The 16,676-nt window shown below is 39.1% G+C and overlaps 1 protein-coding gene across 7 annotated transcripts in view; it reads left to right on the plus strand.

The window, feature by feature from the left end:
- Window positions 1–16,676, plus strand: part of LOC116244186 (uncharacterized) — a 42,146-nt gene that overhangs the window by 8,329 nt on the left and 17,141 nt on the right. For 2 of the 7 annotated variants that reach the window (XR_016463078.1, XR_016463084.1), the window contains exons 2-4: window positions 1,366–1,639; window positions 4,285–4,473; window positions 4,934–9,414. Coding sequence is in view for 1 of the 7 variants with exons in the window: in XM_090133481.1 (XP_089989607.1) it covers window positions 9,386–9,414 (29 nt within the window). In the remaining 6 variants the exon portion in view is untranslated. The remainder of the gene's footprint in view (window positions 1–1,365; window positions 1,640–4,284; window positions 4,474–4,933; window positions 9,415–16,676) is intronic. The other 5 variants (XR_016463081.1, XR_016463087.1, XM_090133481.1 and 2 more) reach the window with 5 other exon arrangements.

Below are 16,676 nucleotides of genomic sequence, written 5' to 3' on the forward strand. Positions count from 1 at the left end.
AGGATGGAGATTATGGTGATCATAATGACACAGTTCCCTTTTGCTGTGAGTTCTCTTTCAGAGTGGGGCTTCTTTATATTCGGGATTAATTATTTTCCAGAGCCACGGACGGCTGTGGTTATGGATGTAAGTGTTAATAATTAGTTAAAATGGATCCTTAAATTTTGACATGGTAACATTGGTTCAGGATTTAATTTTATATTGTGGGTGTTTTCTGTTTGTTTGTTTTTTCTAGGCGTCCAATTATTTTAATAACATAATAATGACTTCACAGTAGAAGCTGCTTTACAGCCGTACTCTGTATGGGAAATGTTGGCAGCATAGCTCCAGTAGAAAGTGCTAGCAGTAGAATAATAAAATAATCATAAATAAATATTTAAGTACATACTTATGTTTATTTTTTTGTGTTCTTACTGCAAGCTGCAGAGGTTTAAGCTGGCTATAGGCTTGGTCTTCCAACCATTAGTCAAACAAGAGAGAATTTGCAAAGAAAATCGAACCATGCTTATCAGTAAGGCATAGTACAGTTTGTCAGGCTTGGTGGTGGTGCATGCAAATCTGGACCATTTTCATGACACTTGTCTGCTTTGATGCTAAATTACTGGATCCCTTGCATAGATAAGAATGTTTCTTTATATATATATATATATATATCTAAGTATATATGATATATACACACACATTATCTGAGAGCACCAAAATACCATTTGTCTTGCTAAAAGTCTAATACTATATAGTCTATACTTATAGTATATAAGTATATATACTTATAGTCTATACTTATATATATATATTTTTTTTATTTAGTACTGTCAGATATTTTGGGCCCAGAAACAGAAACTTCTGTTCTGCATGTTTTTACGCACATATTTAACTGTACTTATCGGTGTCATCCTGGGACAGTGCTTCTTCCTCAGAACTTCAGTGACATAAAAAAGGGCAGTGCTTTTAATGTAAGCCTTTGCTTTAGTCTCCTGAAACTTACAGTGCGAAGCTACTGTTTTAAATAACTGGAATAGATCATTAAACCCCAGAATCTAGTTAAGAAATGCATTTGAACTCTTAGTAAGGTACTCTAGATATGGTCAGCACCAGTGAAAATTAGATTGTTTCAGTAAAGTTCTAAGAAGTTGAAATGCATTTCAATTGAATCATCACAAGAGAAAAAAAAATCATTTTGGAGACTATTCTTAAAATTTATGATTTTGCTCTCTGCTATGAATGAAATGAGCTATGCATCATTTTCAAAATACTTTTTTATACAAATGCCACAGAATTATAAAAACTGGGGAAATTATGCATCTGTCTTTTAACTTTCATTTTTGCAAAGAACAGTATTCTTAAGCTTATTAGGTTTTTGTATAGGTGAGAATAGATGCTGGCCGTGCACGAAGCTAAACTGTTATTGAACATAGTGCTGCAGAAAGCAAAGTGGGACAAAAGTGAAGCCTAAACCAAGATCAGTGTTATTCGGTAATAATGCTTATGATGTCTGAAATGCAGATATTGAGATAAATAAGTATATTTTTCCCCTGAATCATTGAATGGAACTATTATTCTTAGCACAGCCTGCCATGCTTGGACGGAACCGTTTTTTCTTCGAAGAATAAACAGAATGCTGCATCTAAAGAGTAAGAAGGTAAGGCACTTGAGATTGTTATTTCAAGAAGCAGCTAAAAGTGATTTCAATGACATGTAATGAATGCAAATATACAAAAATACTTGACTTTTTATGCATTGTGAAGTCTTAAATGATTTATGTCAGTTCCTGCCTGCTGGTTGTTGTTTTTTTTCCTTTTTATTACATGGGTGGAATTTCTGAAAGTATTCAGCTCTGCTTTCTAAATGTGTTTTCGCTGAAATCAGTGAGCTGACCTGAGTGGGAATAAAAGGTGGTTTATCTTTAGTGAGACAAAGTTAAGTCATCACTAAGTAATTTTGAAATCCCATCCTTGAAATGCTGGGGCTTTGACATTCAGTGGGATGAGAATCTCACAACAGACTGACTACTGTGGACTCCCAGGCTACAGCTCAGGTAAATAACTTCATTGGAGGAGGATCTGGAAGGTTTTTTCTTTTCTAAATTATGATCATTAGGAAGCAAAGGGTGCAACTTAAACTGTAAAAGATTTTCCTCTTACATCTAAAATAGATTTGCCTATGCCTGTGAGAGGTCTATTAGTTCTAGTTGGAGCATTAAACAATTATCTCGTGATTCAGAAGTACTGTTTCTAAAGAGATCTTCTTTACCACCATAGGACATGAATCTGTAGTTCCACTCACAGTGATTTTATCTTGTTTTCCAACATCTAGCCAAGAGTAAGATTCTAGTTCTGCTACTGCAATTTCCATTTTGCAAAGACAGAGGTGTCTTGGTAATCACAGAATCACAGAATGGCCAGGGTTGGAAGGGACCTCAAGGATCACAAATCTCCAACCCCCCTGCCACACGCAGGGCCACCAACCATCCCACCTAATGCTAGACCAGGCTGCCCAGGGCCCCATCCAATCTGGCCTTGAACACCTCCAGGGACGGGGCATCCACAACCTCTCTGGGCAGCCTGTTCCAGTACCTCACCACTCTCTCTGTAAAGAATTTCCCCCTGACATCCAACCTAAATCTCCCTTCCCTCAGCTTAAAACCCTTTCCCCTTGTCCTGCTGTCACTCACCTTTTCAAAGAGTTGATTCCCCTCCTGTTTGTAGGCTCCCTTTAGGTACTGAAAGGCTGCAATGAGGTCACCCCGCAGCCGCCTTTTCTCCAGGCTGAACAAGCCCAGCTCCTTCAGCCTGTCCTCATAGGGGAGGTGCTCCAGTCCCCTGATCATCTTTGTGGCCCTCCTCTGGACCCTCTCCAACAGCTCCCTGTCTTTCTTGTACTGGGGGCTCCAGACCTGGACGCAGTACTCCAGATGGGGCCTCACAAGAGCAGAGTAGAGGGGAACAATCACCTCTCTGTCCCTGCTGGCCACCCCTCTTCTGATGGAGCCCAGGATCCCATTTGCCTTACGAGCTGCAAGGGCACACTGCTGGCTCATGTTAAGTTTTTCGTCTACCAAGACCCCCAGGTCCTTCTCCACAGGGCTGCTCTCAAGGACCTCTCCTTCCAGTCTGTAGGGATGCCTGGGATTCCTCCGGCCCAAGTGCAAAACTCTGCACTTTGCAGTGTTGAACCTCATCAGGTTCACCCGGGCCCACCTTTCTAGCCTCTCGAGGTCCCTCTGAATGGCATCCCGTCCTTCAACTGTGTCAACCACACCACTCAGCTTGGTGTCGTCAGCAAACTTGCTGAGGGTGCACTCAATTCCGTCGTCAATGTCATTGATAAAGATGTTAAAGAGCACCGGTCCCAAGACAGATCCCTGGGGGACGCCGCTCGTTACCAGCCTCCACCTGGACATAGAGCCATTGATGATCACCCTCTGTCTGCGGCCTTTCAACCAATTTCTTATCCATCGAGTGGTCCACCCATCAAATCCACATCCCTCCAGTTTGGAGAGAAGGATGTGGTGGGGGACCATGTCAAAGGCCTTGCTCAAGTCCAGGTAAATGACATCGGTTGCCTTTCCCTTGTCCATAGATGATGTTACTCCATCATAAAAGGCCACCAGATTGGTCAAGCATGACCTTCCTCTGGTGAAGCCGTGCTGGCTGTCACGGATCACACGCCCTTTCCTCATTTGATCAAGCATGTCATCCAGGATGATCTGTTCCATGATCTTCCCAGGCAGAATGCATGCATAATTTAGAAATAACAGCTTCTCTATTGAAATAAGTGTTAGGGGATCTGTTCAGATCATAGAATTAACTTGATTTGTTTCCTGCTCCTGCTGGTCTGCACTTTCTCCAGGTAGCTCAGTTGTTTGAGTTCCAGCAGCCCAATGTAGTTTGTAACCAGAGCTGTAAAGTCACCTGGAATTGGTACTACTTTACTCTTATTTTGACTCTTGTGAAGTATTGTAGTGATGCAGGTGCTGCTACTGCATTAGTGGAGGTGGGGAACTTGGGAAGAAACTGAGTGTGCCATGGAAATGTGAACTGTCATCTCCTGTAATCAGTTCTACCTTATCATATGGGGTCTTCTGTCACTCTCTGTTTTGGTTGAGATGGGGAGGGGCTGGGCAGAGGAGAAATTGAAAATGATTCTGTAATTGGTATGAAAAAAAAGCTAGAAATGTTCTTTCTGGAGAAAACATTTTATTTAAACGTGTTTTTTTAAGTCATTAGATCATTTAAATCATTAATGCTTTGAGGATTTGTTTATTCAAGATTTACTCCATTTCAGTTACAGACTTACTTCCTTGCTTTCTTCAAAAACAGAAGGATGCTTTTAAAGATAAGGATTTTGAAATGAAGAATAAAAAAGGAGAATGTTTTCAGAAAGAGTTTATAACGGACCAGATAAATACATGTGTTATCTTTTAAAAATATTTAACTCAAGTGAAGCTCCCGTATGGCAAGCCTCAAGACCAAGGTAAGAGAGTTTCTCTGAGAAAGGGGAGAGGAAGCTAATTGTTTTCCAAAGAGAAATGGGACAAAGATATTCTATAGTACTTATACATCAGTATGTTTGGCACAGAAGTCATATATATGCACACAATGCACACAAGTCATATATATGGCTCTGATACTATGCTTCTAACTTAGTGTGCTAATGATAGAGAAGTCACTGGCTGTGAGATCTGATTTTAAGCCCTGAGGTGAGTTACTCAGTGACAACAGTACTAGATATCACACAACACACTGTGAAGATTTGTGTTCCCAGCATTATGGCATTGTTTTAAGAAGAGAAAGGTGTCCTGATCATCAACATCCAGCTTAAATACTTCCCTCTTGAATATTGTAACTCCCCTCTCATTTATGTTGTCATATTGAACTGGGTGGTTAAGTTTTCAGAGGAGACTTCTTCCTTATCTGAAGTCTTACTATGGCAGTTTCAGGGTCTTCAAAGGAGGACATATCTCATTTCTGGTGTGCTTGCCAAGAAGAGTTTATGAAGACTGCATGGTGTCTTGAAAAATGAACTTTGTTATCTTGCTATGGAATGGGTAATTGTATAAGGTAGGCAGTACTGGTTCCTGATTGCTTGGTTTAACAATACCTTAAGGCTCTATGGAGTTAGTCTGAAGTACCACGCTTCCTGCAAAAATAGTAGAGGTTGAAGCACAGCAGAGGGAAAGTGAGGAGTATACTGTAGGCCAGGAAGAGGATACATTTTCTTGGGTTACAGACCAAGTTATGGAATGCCATCTTCCAAGATAGAAACACTGTACTTGGCATCAAATGAGGACTTTGATCATTCCTCCAAGGAGGGATAGTCCGAGATATGAATTTTATTCTGTGCAGCACTTTAAGTACAGCAGAGACCTGGCACTGAGACTCCAAATGCCTTGAAAGGTCTTGTGCTTCAGATGTAGACAGTCTTAAATTCATGGACAATGTATTTCAGTTTATAGATGGATGAAGTGCCCTGTGCTTTGGTTTGTCAATGGCCATGGTTGGAAACATCTTTCTGCTATGTTCTACCAGTTATTTTCAAGACTGTTGCTGGAATTTATTTACTGTCTAGTCTGTCGGTGAAGATATTCACAATTCTTTAAGCTGTGTCTGCCTTGACACATACCTATTTGGTCCTAAACATCAAATGAAGTTGTTCACTCCAGAGTCTGATCTGTTTCTGCTACTGCTTTCTCTTTCATCCTGGTTTTAGAGAAACTGACTTTCATGTTAATTTGCTGTGGACTAACTTCTTATTGGGCCATTTAATTCTGGAGCTGTTGGTCATATATATTATTACCTAACAACCTCGTTACCAACAAACGCCAATTAATAGTAGTATCTTACAGCCACAGGGGCATAAAGTAGGGCCAGAAGCAACGTGAACTGAATTTTCTAGTCATATTTTATTAGAATATCTATCTGTAATATTAAATATAGTAGATATTGAAGATTAATCTCACCTAAATAATAACGAAAAAGGAGCTCTGATGATTGGAGAGAGAAACTTGGCTGAGGGATTTTGGGGAAAAAAGCTTTGGCATCTATAGGAAGAAAAAAATCTATATTCCTCATTTTTTTCCAGAAGTCCACTGGAAATTTTTACACATAGTTTAAAGAAATGTTTAGATATCCAAATGTAAGTGATTTAAAAGCAGTAACTTACTATTACACTCTTCAAGATGCTTTATGTAAGTAAATATTTTAATACAGTTACTCTGATTCAAAACTTCATTGCATTGGAAAATTGCAATCCCTGTGTACAGTAGACTACTGGTAGGTCTTTGAAGTGCTCTCTTAACTATTTGTATTGAGCTAATTGTATAAACAAGTCTTGTTTGTTTAACAAGATTTTCTGGAGGAGTAATGTACTTCTCTTGTGTTTAAGATAAGTTGCTACAATTGCAAGAAGTTTAATTTTATTTTCAACTTCTTTGCTCTTGCTGAGGTTGATCAACTAGCAAACAAAAGGTTTTAAGAACTTCTGTTTGCAACAGTTTTATTTGTAAGATTAGAACAAGTTTACATGATTAAAATTCAAAATTTGATGATTATTTTTTTGTATCTGATATACCTATCAGCTACTTTCCATGTGCTAGTTGGGATATGCTTCATACAGTTCTCACTGTGAACTAAGCACACACAGCTCACCTTTGATAAGCAGAGGCTATACTGTAGGTATTTCTCTTTATCAAAAGATTTCTGGGTGTTGGAGGTTTCTCTTTGGGTAAGAGGGAGATAGGGAGACAAAAACATGCCTTCATGCTTTATACAGTTTTCCTAGTTTATGGAAACATTAGGTAATTTTTTTTACTTGGACACTGTAACTTAAGCTTGAATAAATCACGGAATTTCTATCCTGCATATCTGCATTTATCTTGAGTCTGTTTTGAAAGTTATTGTAATACAAATCATAAATAAGCAAGAAAATGTTTTATCAGGTGATTCTGGTCTTTTAACTCAGTCAGCTGGGAGATCCAATCCTTAGAGTCCTAAGGGTAACCTGCATGTAAAACTAATAAATAAGGAAGACCATTCTATTTGCTCCTTTTAAGGAATACTTGTGGAAGTAACAAAACTTTGTTTCTTTAGAAACAAAAGGGCTGTTTGTGGGTTGGTTTTTGTTTGTTGTTTTTTTTTTTTTCATAGCATAGCCTGCATTTGCAGATGTTTAAAATAACCAAATAAATTAGATAGTGATGGAAACAATATTGTGTGACAGAACTAAAGGGATTTTGTTGAATAACTACTGATCAGTGACAGCCTATTACTGTCAGAGATAACAGTGGTCATTTCCACTGTTGTGGTCTGGCTGAGGAGGAGTGATTGCTTTATATGTATTTTACAAAGAAGAGTGCATGCTTAGTCAGGATCCAGTGTTTGTCCCAAAATTCAACAACATTGCAGCATTTTTATTTCCAAAAAAAGTTAGTTAAATGTGATAAAGTATTACAAAAAGAATAGTGGCACCTTAGTGGCACACAGAACTTGACAGAATCTGGCAGAAATTCAAAGTGTGGTTTGTCTCTAGTAATTCCATTAACATTTCAAAGGTTGATAATGTTCAGGGAATTACACAGCAGGGATTATTTTTTATGTTAAGAATTAGTACTCTAAAGCTTTGCCTGCACTGGGAATATTGCAGCTATCTTGCAATAGGCGAATGTACTCTATTCAAGATACTAAGTTCTCTATCAGATATTTTGCTACTTTATCTATATTGGCATAATTAAAATAGCAATCTTCTCTCCGCCTAGTGTGAATAGAGCTGTATCAGTGTAAAACTATATATTGGTTGCTTATTTCCAAATAGAAGGGAACAACTTAGGAGGGCTGGCCCAATTTCAGAAAATGTTTTTAATTATATTGCAGTTGCTATGCCTCTATGAACTACACAAGTGAGACCTTATACCAGAAGAAAATGACTTCATTCTAGTTCCTTTGCTCTTATCCACAGGGCTCCATAAGAGGTTGCATCCTTTAGTTTTGAATATTCAGTTTGTCTTTGTGGCAAACTTGCGTGTTAAACACATGTGCTTATATTCTAGAAAGCATAGATGATGAGTGGTTTGATAATAACAGTGCGTCTTCATCTCTGAAACAACCCTGCTAGTCTATTCAATTTATACTGGAACAAGTACAGTTTAATGTGAGTGGTTAGAATTTTCCATCTGGCTGTGTGTACCAGAGCCTACAGATCATCTACCCCTCTGAATCCTAGCTTTGCTCTGTTGTTTGGTATGGAACAGAATGTTTTATGTATCCTGACCAAACTTTCACTGCTGTTTTATAGATCAGTGTCTTGTCTTGCTTTTCTGATGTGCAAAATGAAGCTTGTCCAATATGTGTTACCCCAGAAAGAATTAAGATAATTGAAGTCAGAATATCTAAACTTGGATCACTTGCAAGCAAGGATGATCTGCATGCACATGTTCTGTAAAGATAATGGATAACAGATCCAGATGATTCCTGATTTAAAGCTACGGATGAGGAGTAATCCTGATTCCCATATTAAAAGGAGGGGAATTTCATAATGGGGAGAAGACTGAGAATGTGTGGAACCTTTCTGCTCTGGGACTGGAAGTACTGAAGAATGGACATGAGTCAGAGACAGGGACAGAAAGAGCAGAAAGCCTGAGGGACCTTTGACCATTCAGAGAACATTCACCAGGTTTAACTAGCTGTTCTCTGTCCGATGCTCACTGACTGTTCCACTCTTTCTGCCTCTTTACTTCTACTTCAATCCTGTTTACACTGTGTGCTTTTTTTTTCCCCCAATGTGCCCTTCTTAGTGCTTTTTAAAGTTTTTTGTTTGGCTGACTTTTTTTTTGCTTGTTTGTTTGTTTGTTTTAATGGAGGACTTTTAACTGTCCTGTGTTCATGCTCTCTCTCACAAATCAGAATTTCAGTTTTCATAAGTTTTCAAGTATGATGAATGTTCCTTTGTCCTGCTTTTTGTAAGGAATCACTTGAAGGCAAATGAGTACCCTTAACAAGATGAGATGATGTGTATGAGATTTAATGGGATAAGGGAAGCTTTGCTCCTACAGATTTTCTGTAGGTGAACTAGAGATTTAAAAGAGATGTTGAACATCTATACATCCTTCTATTCAGAAAAAAATTTCTATAACTTTATTTTGTTAGAGTCTGACTACTATGTATGATGAACATTTCAGAATGGATATTATGTTGACTATGTTTGCATTGTACATGCAGTTGTTGGCAATTTTGTTTGCTTGTTTTCCCTATTCCACAGCTCTTAAATTTGCTTTCTAGAAACCATTTTGGTAGGTGTAGGTTGCTTGTCTGAAATCTGTTCTGAAGCTTCAGTGCAAAGCAACTACAGCACTAATGATGGATGTGAATGGACATCTTAAGGATAACTGGATATGGCATCTTCAGAAACAGTGGCATTTTGGTAAGAATCTGCATATAAATTTTGAAATAATACATGATGGTTTTCTGCAAAATGTCTTTATATCAGTCTGAAAAATTGTCCAGTCGCTTAATGGAAGTGTTTCTTCTACAGTGTGATAAATTGGAGGATTGCTCTATATTGTGCAGCACTTTAAAGTCTGAAAATGTACACAATTTTACTAAGCAGAGACTTCTTGCAACAGTAAGTTTTTTAGATGACCGAGGGTTTTTTAAAGTATTAATTAGTGACTATTTATGGTTCTCTGCTTCTGAGCCTATTTCTCTGAGTATTTACAACTGGATATTTTTGAACTGTTACTAAACAAACAACACAAATACTTTTTATTATACACAGACTAAATGTTATAGTTGACCTCCAGTGGCATGTTTTACCACCACATGTGCAACTGTTCTAACAGGCAGTGGAAGAAACAACCCAATTTTGTGGAAGATATGCAACACTTATGATTTATTATTTTTTTTACACATTAATCATAGCTGGAGGCTTTTAATCCTTGTGTAGATTAAAGAAAAGTATAACAGTAGCATGTTAAATTACTGTACTGACACTACTTTGCTGGAAGCTTCATACAATTTAAATAATGTACACAACTAAAAAGCTTAAGTAGGAAAACACCAACGGAAATTTTACTGTAACCAGAGTCCAGTATCATAAATGTGTTTCCTTTTACTTTGGTTTTTAAAATAGCTCAGACCAGTAACTCCTCAAGCAAAAATTCTTATTTGCACTGAAACCAGTTATGCTCTTAGTTGTGTTTATACTGATTCTTGAAATTCACAAAGAATCTGTGCCTATTTTTCTTCCTGCTCTTTGAATCCCACTGGTGGTTGTTGCTGTAATGGAACTGTTCTGATGACAGCTAGCAGTTCTTAAGATGGCTCTTAAAGACATTTTGAGGTCCTGGCTATGTATACATTGTGCTATGCAGAAACCGAACTTAATTTAGATAAACTAGTTCCAGAGCTGAGGTGACTTTTAGCACTGTGCTGCTTGTCAGTGAAACTACAGTTTTACAGACCTCAGGAACTCTTAATTTTAACATTCCATTCTGAAAACTACGATGGTTCCTGGGTTGGTTCATAAGAAGATTGGCTATTAATTGAATGGACATTGTAAATGCCTGAGAGTGGTAACAGCATTTAGTTTGCTGTGTGTCTGTCGGGGCCATTAGTCTCCAGCTCAAGTGCATTGTACTAACAAGGGTACCTCATAGGGGCACCTGAGGAGAAGTGCAAAACTGAAGTGTGCATTGGTAGGGTAGGAGCACCCGCCTGGTTGATGGAATCTAGTTGCACCGTGCTCATTTTCACTGCATTACCTAAAAGATACCAAGGGCAGCATTCTTTTAAACAGAGTATGTTCACTTAGATATAGCGAGAGAAGTATGGAGAATACTGGTAGCCTGGGTTCCTGGGAGGTGTGTGGACAGAGAGATGATTCTCCAGAAGTCTCACAGAAGTGCGTATGTTAAAACCACTTTAATCTCTTCAGAAAATGTTTCAATGTGAGCTATATTCTCATTTGAAATTAATTTTGTGTAAGAGTGACTAACAGTAATATCTGTCTATGTAGTATCCCTTTCTACAGCACTCAGCTTCTCATTTTTACTTTCTAGGTGGGTAGAAGAGATAATCCAGCCTGCCAGGTGCTATGCACTCGTTGCAGTGCCAAAATACAAAACACACACCGACAGCTTTAATGTAAGGGGCATACCAGGTTCCTTCCTCCCTGCGCTGAATAAACGTGTGTGCTAGGTGGATGAATATAAGCTTAGTTATCTGCTTAGATCTATTTACAGGTAGTTTTTAAAACTGCTGTGATTCGCTGGGCTATTGCAGTAATTTGGGATGAAGAAGTTAGGCTGCTCACCAGTTTGTTTTGCCAGGCTGATCATCCACTGCATAGAGGTTCATTTCATGGCAAGTGTTTGGTTATTTGTTTGGGCTGATTGTATTTAAACCAGATTCTAGAGGGGAAAAGAAAAAAAATAAGGGGGGTGCTCCCTTCTCCATTTTAAAACTCCTCAGATTCTGAAGGATGAAATCAATCAAGAAAGACCTCCTTTGCAGTTTCCATGTCTGAGGTATCTTATCTGTAGTTGCAGTAGCTGTAAAATTGAAGGTTGGGATGTTACCTGTCTCATTCTGCTGATCTTTTCTAAGGTGACTGTACTGAGTGGTGGTATTGCTTCAAATCAGTTACAAGTGATTGACTTGTAAAAGAGCTGATTGGTGTTTAGTGCTTAATTTTTCCGTTCCTAAATCATTTTAGTGATAATAACTTCATTTGTGACACTCCACTTCCACTAGTAGGTGAAAGCTTGAGGGGGAAAATGTTATAGTTCTTTCACAATTCATTAGTTTGTGGATATTTCTGTTAGGTTGTTTCCACACAGAATGACTCATAGCTAAATGAACACAGCAGCCTAAAGGCGTGCCCTCACTGCTGCGGCCCACAGTGAAACTTGATGCCATTATATATAAAAAGAGGATGCTCATATGCGTTTGAATCCTTGAGAAATTACATGCACATTGGACATATGTACTATCAAACACTTCTTCAACATAGTTTATTTCAGAAACTTGTGCTTTACCCTGATTGCTCTTTTTCACACAATTAATTTACCAAGTTGTTGGCAACATCTTGGCAACATCTGTCTTGCGAGTGTAAGTTAGAGCTGAGAAACTGTGTCTTTGTTTTGTAAAGCAGTACGTTTTCAGTGTATTCATTTCTGAACTGTTTGATAAGAGATTATGGAAGTACTTGCATTGCCACATTGTTCTGTAATGATTTAGACAGATTCAGAAGTGTTTCTGTCAAGTTGATAGCATGAAAACACAAGTTATAGTGAACCAGTTGGCCTCTGGTTATCCTAGTTCTCCTTGCATCGTGAATTGCTTACCAATTCAATCTTTCCTTGTTTAACAAAGATGTCAGAAAAGAAGCAGCCTTACCTACTGACATGTCATACATCATCATTTGTGTTACAGAAGTTTTGTATTGGAGCTCTGCACTGCCCTGGGGTTCCTGTCCTCCATCCCTTACACCTCTCTTACCTGCATTCTGGTTACCTCGATTGCAAAAGGCAGACATTGAGAGTATTAAATAAAATGTACTTTTTTTTTTTTGTTTTGAATCTTTAGGTGCTGCTGGTAGTGATGGTGTGCTGCTGTGTGTGTGTGTATGTGTGTGTTGGTTGTTGTTTCTCCGGCTGTTAAACAGCAGTGTTAACTAAAAGCTGCCATAGTTTGTGTACTGAAAATACATACAGAGCTCCACATTTGTTCTCTGGGTGGCAGATCTATGGATTTGATAATACTGAGACAGATTATAGAGTAAATACATTGTGAGTGAGGTACCTTTAATTTATTGGTCCTATTCAACTAGGCTTGCTATGTGCCAAAGCAAACAAATATATTTATATTAAGGAATTGTCTTGCCATAAGATTTTCACTTCTCACAGCTGTACACCATGTCAGCTTTTCTGTGGATGTCTATATTTGTTGTTAGGAGATGAATGTGCTTACCTAACTCTGATTCTGCTGACACAGATCTGATCTCCATCCCTCGTCTGGTTTGTGGTGCAAGGCTGTAATGTGTTAATGAAAACTACACGCAGCTATCAACAAAAGCTGCCACAACTTCCATGGGATATACTAGAAGACAATGAAAGCAGCAATGTCAATCCTATTTCAAATTCCAGCATCCCGGGCCAAGTCGTTCTGGGTCGCTTCAGGATGTCTCACTAGGAGAGTATAGGAGGAATAAAGCTGCAACAGAACTCTGCTGTTTGATCTTCCAGTAGCATTGAAGCATAGGCAGGGGAGTGAGTATAACATGAAAATACATCAGAAATTGCCACTTGGGCAGTTCAGGAGAGGACAGCGTTGTTGCCACCGTATCAGGCCCCATTCACCTTTCAATAAACATAAGTAGCAGCAGGATGCCAGAAATGGGCATACTGTTGTGTTCCATCCACATATGTAAGTATGAACACAGGCTGCTCTGCCTGTGGTGCTTTCAGTTTATGGATCTCTAGTTTGTTGAGATCCTTCCTCCTTTGTAGCAGAGGTCCTGGAGCCTTGCTGCAGCCTGGGCCCTTTTAGCCTTTCCACCTGTCTCAGAGCTGTTTTTTCCTCCTGTACTGCCTGCTAAAGATGCAGAGCTCTGAGATTATGTTGAGGGGCTGTGATGTGAGACTGTCTGTGTGGGCTGTGTAGAAGTGCAGACAGGTTCATGTCAGGTGCTGAATGTTCTGACCTTCTCCTTTCTGTGCTGAACCATTAAGCCCTTTTATCCCGGACAGCACTTCCACCCAAGGCTGTACGCTGCGCTGCCATTCACCCAGCATACAAAGGCATGTTCAGGAGGCCTCAGGTTCCTCTCACTCACCTCAATACCAGAGGCAATATTGATTTGGGCCAGCCAGCAGTGCCATCAACAGAACAGCACCACATTGCTTAGGGGTAGAGGAAAGGAGCACGTAGCCTGTTCTGGCCATCAACCTGTTGGATCAAGAGCTGCCTGTGGGTTTGTGCTGTGCTTGTGCTTAGGATGCCCTCGTGTTACCACAGCAGGTTAGATCTTCCCTTGAAGCGTATGGTACCAGGTGTTCTTGTTTAAGAATATGCTTTGACTGATGGTAAAATAACTCCTGCTTGATGCCTCCATGCTACATGCACTGCAAGGTGGGCGCTCTGTGCAGTGTATTCTGATGGAATCCTCTTAGTTCAATATTTAAAACAAGATGTTAAGAATAAAAGAGTTCTGGTCATTAAATTGGGATTAATGTGAAGCAGGAGCTGATTGATAACCTGACACTTGGCTTCTGTAGCACCTGTCTCAAAGCAATGGCTCCTTACACTGTACATTAATCATGAAGGAGAAATTCAGAAATGCCTTATTCCATCCAAAAATTTTTATTATGCAGTAAATAGCTTTCATAATATTGGAATGAGCAAATATGTGTTTAACAAAAATGCCTTCATATCCAAGTGAGGTTAGTTTATGTCTCTTTTCCAGTGAGTTTATTTTGTCGTAATTGTCTTCCTTCCCTTTAAAGGGGAAAATGGGCATGGAACAGCTTTGCAGGTAAATATTCATAGAGTATATTTTGAAATATTCAGTACATATTTCTAAGCTTCATCTAGAAAAGCAAAATATCCCTTTTATTTTAAAAAGAGGCTGCAAATTGCCAATGAGGTGTATCATTGAAGTGATCTCAGGCAAAAGCTGTTAATCTGGCAACCGTTGGTTTCCAAACAGAGCAAACTGAGGGGGTTAAGTGTTATGTTTTGATTTCCTGCTGTTCAGTGGTCTGCTTTCGGAACGCAGATGAAATGTATGTTCCTTTTGGATTCACAAATTGTATACTGTTTTTCTGCAACCTGTTGCCATTTCTTTTATGCCCGGCAGCTTACCTGTCAATGTGGACAGTAAGGTCATCTCGAACCCACAGCTTCACTACACAAAGTCTGTTTAGCTGTTCAGTTTCTGTCATCCACGTATCGACTTCATTTTCTCTCCAAAAAAGAGTTCCCAGGCTGTCTTTCTGGTTCTCTTTTCTGTCTAGGTCATTGTCTTCTTAAGTCTTCATTTGTTCCCTTTATTGCACCGTGGATTGCTTCAGCCATTTATTATTGCCCTATTTACCTGACCCAGCCACTTATTAAACCATGAAGTCTTATCCCTGCTTTGGCATTGCTGGAAGTCCCTTCTTCGTATTCCCCTGCATTTTCCACCCCTGGCCACTTTTTTGATATTTCATCCCTTCGCCTTCCCAGACAGTGTGGAAGAAGTCTCACAGAGCTATTAATAACATTCAGTGCCAAACTATAGGAAAGCTTTGATATTGTGAATAAGAAGTTAGTAATGGAATAAACTTGTTATTCTTTTTTTTTTAATTGTTTTTTTTTTTTAACTCAGGACTTGTCACATTGCTGTAAGCCATAATACAGTTTCCCATTTCTCAGTAACTATATCCCATTTTGTCAGTGGATGTTAATGCCAAATACGTTTTGTCCAGATTTCTTAATGTAGTAACTTGTTTAGTGTGACTCTTGTTGATTAGGACGTTTCATTTATATTAATAACTTTCAATCTCCTTGATAATTAACATTGATAAATTACAGATGTGATGTGATTCTGGCCAGCTTTGAATTTTCCATACCTCGAAAGCTTCTTGGTATTTTTCTTGTATAGTAAGATAGCAAGCATAGCAGCATCTGATAGGACCTGTCTGGAGGTTCTGTTACTTGATGATGTCTGTGCATAACACTCTTGAGTTTAAACTTCCCAGTTTGTCTTTGGGTGTTGCCAGTGCTTACCAGTGTTCATCTTTGCACTCATTCCACTTTTCATGTATCCTTTTGGAGAGGGCAAGACACGTAGTGCATGTGTATTCTTCTGTTAAGGTCACAGGATTGATTGCTATAATCCCATTACACCTTTTCTACTCATTTTTTTCCATTGTTTAAGCAGCCTCTTTTATTATTTTTATTTTGATTGAGTAGAAATTTTCACTGACGTGCTGAAGTGGTGCCCTAATTCCTTCCTGAGGTCAAGGCATCTGGTGTTCTTTCACACTGCAACTTAACTGATCTAATGAACAACATCCACTAAAAAGTGGCAGTCTTAGTTCCTCCCTTGCACCTGGTGCTAACTACTATCCCAGTGATCCAGTTCATGGATCTATGCTGTTGAAAAAGCAATCTCATTAAAAAAAAAAAGGGTTGATTTTTCTACTGGTTTTGCTTCCTGGACAGGCTTATCAGTGATGGCTGCTGGTTGTTGCAGGGAAAACAGAGGAGCACATAGCAAAGGAAGGAGGAGACAGAAGTATGGGATGTGCCCTTTGTGCAGTGTTCTGCATCAGATCACTTCAACGAGGAGAAAATTATGCAGAGATTTGTAACGGAAGTGTTAAGTTTGATGTGAATGCAGTGTGGATGGAATGTGTGTCTAAGTGTAAAGGAAAACCAAAATAAAGGTTAATCAAATGGTGTAGACTGATAATGAAGGGCATGGTTTCCAGGACACCGTTCTCAGCAGTATCTGTGTGCCACAGCAAAGATCATTTGTCAGCAGAAGACCGTGTGTTCCTAACATCAGGAGGATGGCAACAAGGCTGTAGTGTAACTCGTGTGCTGTTCTTTTTCTGGATAGGAGGAGGGACTGCAGAAGTGCATTTCAGACCTATCTTCCAAATGAGGAAAACAGACAGTGGGCAGCAACCTGGCCTA

The sequence above is a fragment of the Phasianus colchicus genome, chromosome 1 (genome assembly GCF_987193195.1).
Source record: "Phasianus colchicus chromosome 1, bPhaCol1.hap1.1, whole genome shotgun sequence".
Classification (NCBI taxonomy): Eukaryota; Metazoa; Chordata; class Aves; order Galliformes; family Phasianidae; genus Phasianus; species Phasianus colchicus.